General features: G+C 35.2%; 1 protein-coding gene across 1 annotated transcript in view; it reads right to left on the bottom strand.

The window, feature by feature from the left end:
• The window catches only part of LOC122813454 (E3 ubiquitin-protein ligase HECTD3-like), a 699,643-nt gene that overhangs the window by 89,728 nt on the left and 596,438 nt on the right, over window positions 1–13,477 (bottom strand). Inside the window, exon 16 of the mRNA XM_044085769.1 lies at window positions 11,296–11,502. Within this exon, the coding sequence (XP_043941704.1) occupies window positions 11,296–11,502 (207 nt within the window). The remainder of the gene's footprint in view (window positions 1–11,295; window positions 11,503–13,477) is intronic.

Here is a 13,477-nt window from a genome sequence, read left to right on the forward strand (position 1 = left end):
AACTCTGTATGTTTAACTTGTGACTGCTGAGAGTACACACACCTTCAGTGACAACTGCATACTGGCTGCTGAAGTTCAATTAATATCCCATTCAGCTGCCTCTAATATGTGATGGGTCCCTACTCTGGGCCAGCAATCAAGGAGACTCAATCCTCACCACTGACTCCAGTGAGGGATGGTCAATAAGAGCACAGATAGATTCACATAGTATTTTCAGATGCAGCTTCCTGCACCAAGCACAATTCCCCTTAAAAGCACACAGGGAGAATGCTCCAAACCTGGCGCTAGACTTTCTTTCTCTCTCCAGACCCACACAAAACTCCACACTGACCATTTTAGAGCTCTGTGTCCCTGTTCCCAGTACCTGACACACACTTGGATATTTGAGTTACACACACACACACACACACACACACACACACACACACACACACACACACACACACACACACACACACACACACAAACATACCTGGTAAAAACTGGTGCAGATTTACTATCTGTGCCCCTTTCTTCCCAGACTCTGAGATAATAATGCTGCCACCACTCAGCTACACTAGGCTCTTACAAAGGGTACCCAATTTTACTGTGTAAAATTAATATTAATACAAACGGTAGGGTGTTGCCAAAGCAGCAAGATTTTCAGGAGCAGCCACAGTATCACTAAAACAAGCATAAGTACTCCCAAGATGTTAAAAGTATTTTCTAAATGACAAGCCGCAATGAAAGGTATTAAAATATTTAATGATAAATAATAAAACAGAAAATAGGAGAATACTGAATACAATAAATAACATAGTTTGAACCACAAATATATAAAATAATATTATAAAAAATAAAGGAAACTGCTCAGGTGCAAAACCATGCAGAAAATAGCAAGCAGCATACAATGAGTCTCTTCAGACTTGTCGTATGCTGTTTGGTGTGATTTATATGACTTTGGTCTGAAGAGACTCATTGTATGGTGCTTGCTATTTTCTGCATGATTTTGCATCTGAGCAGTCTCCTTTAGTTTTTATGATTTTATTTCTGTGCTTTCTGCTCAGGAGCATACATTTTCATGTGGTACTTATTGTTATATATATAGTTGGATAGTTTCTCACAGATGCAGAAAACAATACTATACTATTCTCACAAAATGTCCCTGACTGACTAAAGAATTACTGTTCCCTCACTACTTACTAAAGCAAGGCAAGCTAGTGTGTGCTGAGTGTCTTACCACAGCAAAAGCTATATGATGTCTCCTTTTGTCTCTGTGGATATGTGAGATATATGTCCTGTCACAAATATTTACTGTTAGGTTCCAAAGTGCTGCTGTGAGAGTTCCAAAGAAATTAGATGCTGATTAGAGGTTGACATCACCTCTGGTCACCTGACTCTTGTACAATACACACACAGAGCTTTGCTAAGATCTGTGGCAGCATCTGAAAGCTATAACACAATTTCAAACTTTCCACCCTTCCAAAGTTCTCTGATAAGCATACACATTTTGTCAGTTACAACAGTACAACCTAATATACATACATACATTCTTACTGTCCAGCGGGACCTACTGTTGATGCATTTTAACACAAGTAAATTTACAAATATATTTGTAACTCAAACATCTGTGCGATCAGTTTGATAGTCAAATAACATAAAATTATTTACAAAACTCTAGCTAGTATGATGGCATGTGTACACATGTACTACCCTACTCTCCCTGTCACGGATCCTAGGCTGTATCCAAGAAACTCTACCACTATAAAATATTGTTATGATTATAAGGATGAAACTATTGCAATTTGTATACATTTATACTTACATGAACTGTCTTCAATTTACTGTGAAATGTTATCTGTCAGCAGTAATGTATCTATCTGATGTTGCACAGAGACATAACAACACATGTTGTGTATTTCTGTCTTTTTTTTTTTTTTTTTGCTTCTTTGCTGTTCAGTCATGGCTGAAAAGGGTCAGTAAGTCAGACCACCTACCCAGTTAGAAAATAGTACATAAATAAAAAATACATCTGTAAGGTCTATAATGTAACTTTCATGTATTTTTTATTAATGATATTTATTTCAGTATTAGGTTCTCTGATCTGATGTTAACATACCCGGCGATGTGTTTCAGGCATATTCTTTCAAACATAACCAGATCAAACACAGACCAGAAAAACAAGAAACTTCTTAATGACCTTTGAGAAACAGAATACAAAGACAGTGCCAACATTATGATTTCTCCGAGTCATTGTACTTTTTCAATTGTTTTCAAGTGTTTTCAAAGGCTCTAAAATGAAAATTTAAATTTAATAATTGATCAACTCAGACCTTTCAAATTTTGCTCAAGAATCCAGGACAAAGCCAAAAACAATGATGTGACAGAGGCCTAAAATCAGGGATGGTCTGGAAATATTATTGTAACTCACTTAAGAAAGTTAACAGAATAACAGATTTTGCATCAACATGCTTTTTTTAAGAATACATATGAAACACTTATGTCTAGCATTATTGATTGACTGTAATCAACAGTGTGTTAAAAATTTTTAGAGGAGCAAGTCAAGAATTTGAGGCAAAACCAGGGACATTCTGCAAAATTAGGAACACCTGAGAGGTGTGATCAGATATACCATTTAAAATTACATGGGCTACTGAATATGCTTTTTTGACCTTAGCAGATGCATATGTGTACTACTGTCCCTTTAGCTTTAATGACAGCATTAATCTACTTATATTTAAGCATAATTAATTTTATCAGGTCTCATGATGTTATATTAAGTGACATTAATGCTAAAATTATTACTAGTGCAACAAGTTTGTTCATTTGTAGAACAGTTTAGAAAACTCTGGCATCTTTTATTGTAGTAGAAATGTAACCAGATTTGCAATCATCTTCATATTTGATTTCCATAACCCATTTCATACCTCTGTACCAGTAAATAATAGTCCAAAAAGTGGCCGCAAATAGAGCTGGGTGGGACACAACATCATTGGTAGGACAGACAGACAACACCCCCAATTTGACTTGTTCCATCATGTTGCTTTTTTAGTGTTTTACCCAATTAATAAAAACCAAGCCAACAGCTCCAAGCATGATCCAAGTTTAATAATATTAAAGTAAAATCCAAGGTAAGTGCTTTCGGCTGTGACACCATCCTTCATCAGACAAAGAAACATCACTATACACTCCCTTATAGACAAAACCTCATTAATTAATTAACAATTATTGAACCAATTAAAAAATTACATAATTAAAATAAGTTTATCTATTATAGAACTTTATTTTTAAAACACCAGCAATAGAAATAGTCTCATTTAACCCTGGAAATGTTCTAGAATTTAAATAAGTTTGCCACCAGTATTATCTGGTTTCTAATGTAATTTTCCATGGACCTCCCCTAGGACCTACTTTTACTTGTTCCAAAACTAAAAAAACAAAGCTATGACCTTGGTTCTTTTCTATATGCTTATAAAGTGCATTAGTGTTCTTTAATGTACTGATATTGTAAATATGTTCATATATTTTAATAATGTTTTTTATAAATTAATTAATATATTTAATTAATTTTAATTGTAATACCAAGGGAGTTATATATGCAGCTAAGTGCTTAGATTGCTCTTCTTACTACATAAGAAAAACTGAACGTAAAAGAAAAGGCAAAACAAAGTAATATAAATAAAAATAAAATAAATCAGTATAGCAAATGAAGATGAACTGATATAAAATTTGAAAATTCATCAGCAAAGGTCTGCACAGACTTAATTAATTAGTTAATTTAACAACACTTTGTTGATTGGGCTAGTCCCAATAGGCCATACAGCCTCCTTTCAGGGATGACCAGAGGTGGCATTTATGCTGACTAGTGGAAAGTTGAGCAGTGTACTGGGAAACTTTCCCTACACGTTGAAGAGAGAAAGTGAAGCACTCCCTGGAGCTGTTAGGAGAGGCCAGAGGGCTGCTTCTGCAGTTCTGAGAATTCCAAGATGGAGGACAGTATAGCAAAGCTGGACAGATGAGCAGGACAAAACCTACTTAAGGAAGGAAATTGTATCACCACAAACCCAGCTGGAAGCCAAACTCCATTTGAAAAACTCAGTTTAATGAAAAAAGCAATCCACATTAACATATAGCACACACAATACACGTTTTCGTCATCAACTTCATCAGATGGCTAAAACACCCCACACTACCCATTTAAGTACAACTTCATCCCTTCAGACATCCAATAGGAAAACAGAAGCAATTAATAGTTACCAAATGCTCTTCTAAAAAAATAAATATGTATGTGTGTATAAGACACTAAAATACATCAATTACACTGAAACATTACATTTCCCCTAAATATTCTACACATCGCATAAATATTAAAAACGTTTAAAACCATTATTAAATTTAATTCAAAACATAAAATGTTAAAAAGACCCTCTTGTGTCAAAAGTGTGTATGTGTAAATATAATAAATAATAAACACACATGGTTAAAAAACTTTTACAGTTTGGCAGATCTTAATTTTAGTACTGGTGCTAAAGATATCATATCGTTTAGACCCGGAGGTCTATTAGCTTCCAAAATTAGCTGCCAGTACAATTCTCTGTACTCAACCAGGGTCTCCCACATCCCACCCCTCGGATCCAAGGGAACTACCTCAAGTACAAAAAACTGAAATCCTTTTGTTTTACAAGTCAAACTATGTTTATACAATGCATTGTTTTCACATTTGTTTCTAACATCATAATGATGTTCGTAAATTCTCTGTTTTAATTTTCTCTCAGATTTACCTACATAAAAGGATTCACATTCATTACAGGTAACTAAATATATAATCCCCTTGGAATCACAACCAGACAAAGGTGGGGGGGGTGTCCTTATGGATCACATTCACTATGAAGGCAAAATGATGGAATTATTGAATGACACCAACAAATATTCTAGAATTTCCTTGAATTAAATTAACATAGCATACAGGAAAATTCAGGTTGCTCTAAATGATTTATTAATGGAAGGACTTATTGACATTAAAACCTACCACTATTTAAATGTTGAGAAACCTAAGGTTCCTTCTATTTTTGGGATCCCTAAGGTACACAAGGATATCAACGACCCTCCCTTACGTGCTATAGTGTCTGCAAATGGGTCAATAACAGCACCTTTAGCAAAGTTTGTTGATGTGAAGGTGAAAGGGTTAGTCTTGAGCAATGTTAACATTTTAAAGGATTCCTGGGATTTTTTGAAGAAATTAAAACCTAATTTGTATGATGATGAACTGGCTTTTGGGACTTTAGATGTAGTTGACTTGTTTACCAGTATACCACATGATGTAGGTATGGAGTGGTTTGAGGAGATGTTGACTGGATACAAGGAAATTTCCCATAATGAGTTTAGGACAATTTTGGTACTAATGGAGCTAGTGTTAAAAAATAACTTTATCTTTTTTCAAGGAGAATATTTCAAACAAGAAAAAGGAGTGGCCATGGGGGCACATTGTGCCCCTACTTATGCTAATATAGTTATGGCCTATTGGGAGAATGAATACTTGTTAAAGTCCCCTTTTAAATGTTACTGGACACTATATGGAAGGTTTTTAGATGATCTATGTTTTTTATGGAGAGGGAACTTAAACAACTTTGATGAATTTGTGGAATACCTTAAAGGTACAACTGAGTTTTTTGACTTTACTTATAAATTCAATGAACATGAGTTAACTTATTCAGATGTAAATATAGAGAAGAAAAATGGAAATTTTGTATCCAGGATTCATAGAAAGGAAACCTTCTCAAATTCTTACCTGCATTTTGCTAGTGCCCACCCACTACATCAGAAGAAGGGGGTAATGAAAGGGCAACTTGTTAGAATGTGTAGGATGACCTCAGATGATGAAACCTTTACAGGTGAAGTGTTGAAACTGAAAGAGTTATTTTTAAATAGAGGATACCCTGGTGAGTTGTTTGATAAAATATTGAAAGAAGTATGGGAAGAAAGGAAGGGTAGATTTGCCCCTGTTTTGGGGAAAATTTCCCCTGAAAAAGGAAAAGATGGTAAACTGAGTACCGGGGTAAGCAACGAGTTTAACTCAGGGTTTGTCACTACCTATGATGGTCAGTCTAGTGTTGTGAGAAGGATAATAGACAGGGAATTGGATAATTTTTCTAAGGTCTCAGATTTAAAATATATATTCGATGAACCTTTAACACATACCTACCATAAGGGGAGTACCATAAAAAATTTTTTAGAAAGGGGCTCTAATAAGTTCAAGGAAGGTAAGTCCACTAGGGTGAAGAAAGGGTTGTATAAATGTGGGAGGTTTAATTATTGTGCCTACCTTAAAATAGGTGATTCCTTTTATTTGGAAGCTAGGAGAAGGAAATTATTGTTACATACCTATGTTAATTGTGATTCCAAGGGGATTATATATTTAGTTACCTGTAATGAATGTGAATCCTTTTATGTAGGTAAATCTGAGAGAAAATTAAAACAGAGAATTTATGAACACCTTTATGATGTTAGAAACAAATGTGAAAACAATGCATTGTATAAACATAGTTTGACTTGTAAAACAAAAGGATTTCATTTTTTTGTACTTGAGGTAGTTCCCTTGGATCCGAGGGGTGGGATGTGGGAGACCCTGGTTTAGTACAGAGAATTGTACTGGCAGCTAATTTTGGAAGCTAATAGACCTCCGGGTCTAAATGATATGATATCTTTAGCGCCAGTACTAAAATTAAGATCTGCCAAACTGTAAAAGTTTTTTAACCATGTGTGTTTATTATTTATTATATTTACACATACACACTTTTGACACAAGAGAGAGCTCTAGGTGTTTTTAACATTTTATGTTTTGAATTAAATTTAATAATGGTTTTAAACGTTTTTAATATTTATGCGATGTGTAGAATATTTAGGGGAAATGTAATGTTTCAGTGTAATTGATGTATTTTAGTGTCTTATACACACATACATATTTATTTTTTTAGAAGAGCATTTGGTAACTATTAATTGCTTCTGTTTTCCTATTGGATGTCTGAAGGGATGAAGTTGTACTTAAACGGGTAGTGTGGGGTGTTTTAGCCATCTGATGAAGATGACGAAAATGTGTATTGTGTGTGCTATACGTTAATGTGGATTGCTTTTTTCATTAAACAGAGTTTTTCAAACGGAGTTTGGCTTCCAACTGGGTTTGTGGTGATACAACTTTGTTTACTGGCTTCTTTAGTATCATCGATCCGTTTTTTGGTTACTTAAGGAAGGAGACAGAGATGAAATAGCTATTACAGAGTTGGAAAATAGGGGACTAGAGGTACAAGAACTGATAGACTTAATGAACCAGGCAGAGCCAGAGGAAGGAGAGGAAGTGTGATGGAGTAACATGATAGAGAGACTGTTACAGGAAGAAGAAACTGAGAGACTGGAAATACAAACAGCTGGTGAAGGGACAACAATAGAAGCATTCTTGGCTGGTGGAGTAGCCAGTTTTCAAGGTTTACCTCTGTAACAGCTTTTTTCTTTTTCTTTTTTTTACAAGGAAGAATATACCAAAAAAAATGGAAACAGTGGTGGACAGTGTATAAACAGAAATATAGAAAATATACTTAGAAGTGAAAGGAAAAATAAAAAAAATGATATGAAATATAAAGAAATTTTACAGAATTATGAGAAACAACTTAGGAAGTGACAAAATAAGGAAATAGAAAGACAGATTATAAAAAAGAACAGAGAAAGAATAAAAATAATATTACATAGGCAAAGATTTTTTTTTCTGAAAAGTAAGAAAAAGGAGATTTCTCCTTATTTAGGAAAAGAAAAAAAATTAAAGAAGAAAGGATGGATACTATCTTAGTTGGCAAAGGAGACACAAAATACAAACACAAAGATATTACTGCAGTCATAGAACATTTTGTAGGGACAATTTATGAAAAAGAGGAAATGGATTAACAACAAGGTGAGTGAAAAAAATATCTGAAAATGAAGGAATTTCTTTAGAAAATGATATAAGAATGGAAGAAGGAGAGAAGGTGATAAAATACAATAAGAATGAATCAGTGTCAGGATTAGATGGTATAAGTAATGAGTAGTAGTTTTTCATCCATAAATTAAAAATATTTTGAAAAGAGGGCATTTCAAATTGGTATTACAGGAGGGACTGCAGGTTGGATGAAAAAATGTGTTATTTGGGCCCAATTTCCATTAATTTTGGAAGGAAATGAGGTGACGGTTTACACTGAAAGCATTCAAAAGGAAGGTTTAATTATAAAATGTAAGGGAAACTATAAATGTCTCACCAATGGGGTAGTACACCCTGCTCTATATACTTCTTGACTGGCTTTTTATATTGGCAAGACAGAACAACCTCTAAAAAATTGTATTTACAAGCATGATTATGCAAGAAGAAGTAAGGACAACACCAATGTGCTACATGGGCATGTGGAGTGTTGTAGGAATTTTGTTAAATTTTGATTCTCTGTAGTCAAAAGTGTGATGATTAATGAGAGGGGAGGTTGTTGGCAGGACTGGTTAGAATACAGAGAATTATCACGACAACTGTATTTAAATGTATCACAACTACCTTTTTTGTTTTGTGATGCCTTTTATATATAGTAAGTTGAAGGCTAGGTGTTAGGATGGTGAAGGCTTTAAAACTGTAAAACTTTATTTTGCTGTGTGATGCTTTTTGATATATAGTAAGATTGAAAGCTAGGTGTTAGGATGGTGTTATTTTATATTATTTTACTTATTATTTGGGTTATAAAATGAATAAAGGTTGTGTTTATTAATTAAACTTTTGTATAGGTATGCAAAGCGAGTTTGGATTTTAATTGTAAGTTAGGAGATGTGTTCCTTTTGAGGTATTGCATTTTTAACACTATATTTACCGGTACCATGTTTTTTGAATAAATGAGTGTATTTGCTGTGAGCATTATTTCTGATGAAGTTCAAGAGATCTGGTAGTGAAAGTGCTTTTTTTATTTAATCAGCTGAAGAGTACTAAAATAAAATCCTGAGCTGGACATTTTATTCTGGGTTATTTACTCTCCACGACATTTGCTTTGTTCATATGTTTCTTGCTTTTTTCATCATGTCAAGCTGTAGCTAATTTTTAGTTATTTTGTCACCTGTGTGACACACAATTTAGTTTAACAGATTAGACTATAACAGAAGTTCAATTTAAGTATTTCCGCACATATTCCATCAAAAGCCTTTCTGACTTGGCTTGTAAAGATAGGAGACAGCAGGAAAATAAATATATCCCAAGGAGGTTACTGTTTATGTTACCTTTCTGGATCTGTAACATGTGGTGCTTGATAATTTATTCTGTCTTTATTTACATAATGGTCTGAAGGATTTATCTGCAAGTTGGAGATTTAAGTGATATAATGTTACTTAGTCTTCATGCCAATAAAACCAAATCAGTTTTACCTGTTAAAGAGGAAGACAGAACTACTATCCTCATACCAATATTAAAAAGTAATGTCTTTCGGCTTTTCCTGGTTAGGGGTCGCCACAGCGGAACTCTGGTCCGCTAATGAGTGGCAGTAGATTTTTACGGTGCCAAGGTGCCAGCCTGATGCTCAACCTTCAAGGAAGGCACACCCATTCATGCACGCACCTACCTGCATGTCTTTTAATGTCACTTGACCACGGGAAAGACATACAGACTCCACACGGAAGGTTCTCCAGCCGAGAATCGAACGGGAGAACCTCTTGCTGTGAGGTGACATCGTTAACCGCTGTACCACCATGGCCCTAACAGTAATGAAATTATTTAGAATTAATCCACTTTAGGCAACTTTGGTTCTAGTTGTTAAAGCACCACATCATCCCATACTATATATACTAGGTCTTCCACAAGATCAACATTTCATGTTGCCTCTTATAAATATCTCACTCAAGAATCTGTGCTGATTGTGGCCGGGACTATATTACTTGTAATTTTATTTAATAAAGACATTTTACTTATTGTCCTCAGCATTAAAAAAAAATTGAAATTGCATGCAAATGCAGAGCAGAATTTGTGGCAGGTAAACTCTACTGGCCAAATCACTGCTTATTCCTGCAAGAGTTAAGCAAATCCATTGTCAGACACAAACTACTCTTCCTTTAACAGACCACTGCTTTCAGGGTGATATATCCTATACCCCTTTAAGGATACAGTAGCTCTATTCTTCAAATAAAATTTTAGGAAAATGTTTAAATCATCAAATTCTCTTCTTCCTGCAGTCACATACATGTGATATATGCAGGTCACAGAGCCGTTGGTGTCACACTCCCCTCTAGGCATGTTGTAATCTACCTGCCAATATCCAAGATTATCTTATTGTAGAACCACATAAGGCCAAACTTAATAAACTTCCAAAATGGTGACACTTACAAACACAGAAGTTGCCTGGTTTCCTGCCTTTGTCCTCACTTACTCTTCATGATTCATTCTCACTTTTATACATCCTTACAGTCTCAACCCACTTTTATGTGTCTTACATCTTATCACAACTTCAGTCTTCCAGTCTTATCTCTTGTGCAAAACTGTAATCAATGTATGTATCACCCTTGGCTAAATCATAAAGGTAGTATTTTTAGTACCTTTTATTTGCTTTAAGTTCAGTTTACACCTACTTTACACTTCTCCTTTCACAAGTTCAATGAAATCTGTGACCAATAAGTTTGAGCATGATGTGCTACATACACTATACTACTATACTACTACTGTATTACTATACTACTGCTATACTGCTATGCTACTATACTACTAGTCTACAACATCAGTATAATGTTGATGATGTTTAATACATGCACCTTTTGCTTTCTGTCCTGAGCTGCGCAAGAAAACATATTGGTTAAGATTGCTCCATTTACACAGTTAAATTCTAAACAAACAGAATAAAAATTCTGTATGCTCACTGATTCCATTACAGAAGTAAAACTTGTGATTTGAATATTCAGTTAGTGCACACTGCCATTTCTCAGCATTCTGGTGCAATAATGTTAAAATAATCATGTTGCTAACATTCCTTCTTTATGGATAAAGTGAGATATAGTATCTCATATTTAAATCCATAAAAATTAAACTAAAACTAAACTGAGTTCCCCCTCACACACAGACACACACACACACATACACACACACACACACACACACACACACACACACACACACACACACACACACACACACACACACACACACACACACACACACACACACACACACACACACACACACACACACACACACACACACACACATGCACACTCACACGTATACAAACACATGCACATATTTTCTTTATAAAGTGTTGCTCTGTATGACAAAATGTAACAGACCTGTATCTTGCTCTCTTGCAGTCTGACTTGCTGCACCAGTTGAATGAACTCTTTCCTGTCTTCATACTTAACAGGGATGTGGCTGCCCCCTGGTATTAGTTCTACTACGTTCTGGTCACTAAGCATTGTTGTGTAGTTCAGTTCATTGCCAAACTGAAACTCAAATGCCTCCTTATCCATGGTCTCCAGTGTTTCTAGCAGTGTTACCTGAAATAAAAACAGGAATATAAAAAGATAAAATTGTATAGTTACGTGAAATAAAAATGCTAACATGCTATCATTTTTCAATATGCATTTTCATCAATCTTTCAAACATTTAAACCAGCTGTTCTTAAATTCGGGGGCTCAGTATCACAAGCTGCAGCAAAATCACTACTATGATTGGTCAGAATAACCATGTGGTTATCAGCAGTGTGCCTAAGACAGCTGATGGCCACAGATACGAAAAGTGCTTCCAGGTCACAGGTAGAAGTATTGTAGGCTCACAGAACTGCAGGGTCACAAGTATCAGACCTACCACAGAGTAGCAGGTACTAGAAATGTCAGTGACACTCCTTATAATTTGACATGCAAGCATTATCTGCTCTGTAATTACCAAAATGGAAGAAAAAAGCTACATTTTAATGTCTTGGAGTACTTTAAGCCTGGAAGAAAAAAAGAACACTCCTTTTCATGTACGCTCAGTCTCCTAAACTTGCCTCTCACTTCTGCTTGATAAGATAATATGGCTAGGCTTTGACATACTTTCTCTTACAGTGCTTTAGACACGTCTGGAAGAAGACATGTTTAAATCAAAAGCAAAAGGCAGCTCAGCACTCACAAACTAGCTCTAATGTGGACGACAGAGGTTTGGGATGTGGGACTATTACTGTTCTCCTCTCCCTCTTTCAATAATTAACCAGACAATTCTGGTGAAAATGCCGTGTCTTTGTATCAGGGTTATACAGTTTTGTAATGCACTGGTTCAAATTTCTGCCCAATATTAAAATACCCACTTGTGTCTAGAATGCTTAAGAGGTGGTTTTGTGACAATCCCAATCTTATTCTAAATGCAAGAATGTTACAGTGTATAATGTATGATGTCTGGGCACCTGAGAAATAATGATAGTAAACCCAGACTTTAATGTCTGTGAATACTTGGTCTGATTCATGTGTAAGGGGGTATAAGTGTGCACTCTTGTATACATGGCACACAGCTTTCATCTAAAGATCATACCTTGCAGTTGTGAAAAGCTGAAATAAAAGCTGGCTTGGTATATATGGTTGTGCATATATTTTTACTTTTGCCTACAAAAGAAATATAGTTTAATTCACAACCTTCATTTTGCCATGGGGCACTTGGTTTGCCTGCTCTCTGTGTTCAACACATTACTTAACAATGCAACCAAGATCGTGTCTCGAGCACAAAGACTACATTCTTTCTGTCTTTGCCATTTTTGTTGACTGCATGTTCTTGACCATCTTTTTATCTGCAGTCTGTTTCACCAAGCAATCCTTCCTAACACTGTTTCACTTCGAGTGAAGGAAAGCACTGCTTCAGCAAGGTACTCATTACCTTTTCCTTATTATTTAATCTGATAAATTTGCATTCCCTTCCATTGTCATGCCCAACACTATTAAATAATTTACATTAGCAAACACCAGACTTAGTCGATTGTGTATCAAATGTCAAGTACATGTACAATGTATTTATTTATTTATTTATTTGTTGACTGGGATAGTAAGACTGGGCAAGTAAAGCCCCCTTTCTGTTGAGGCCCATAGAGAAATGCTCCAAACAATGAGAATAAAAATACATAAACTTATGTTCTGATATACAACATTCTAAGGAGAACAGCACAATAAAAATACAGACAATGTACAATAATGGCCTAGTATGTAGGGTTACTACATTTGGAATAAATGCAACATGGAGTAATGGTCTAATATATACAGTTCTAAGCAAACATTATACAGTACAAAGATCTTTGACAGTGGCATTCAGTTTATCCAACAATAAAATAGTATAACATTATATTACAGAATGGAAAAAAGGAGGTAGAGTAGACAGAATTGGAGGAAACAGTGAGAAAGTGGGAGGAGGTGAAGTAGAAAGATAAGAAGGAAAAGTGGAATTAGAGAAACTGGAGGAAAAGGGAAGACATTTGTGAAGAAGTGAAGGCAAGACAGTACACCAGAGCAA

Source organism: Protopterus annectens, chromosome 10.part0 (genome assembly GCF_019279795.1).
Source record: "Protopterus annectens isolate FY-2018-M chromosome 10.part0, PAN1.0, whole genome shotgun sequence".
Classification (NCBI taxonomy): domain Eukaryota; kingdom Metazoa; phylum Chordata; order Ceratodontiformes; family Protopteridae; genus Protopterus; species Protopterus annectens.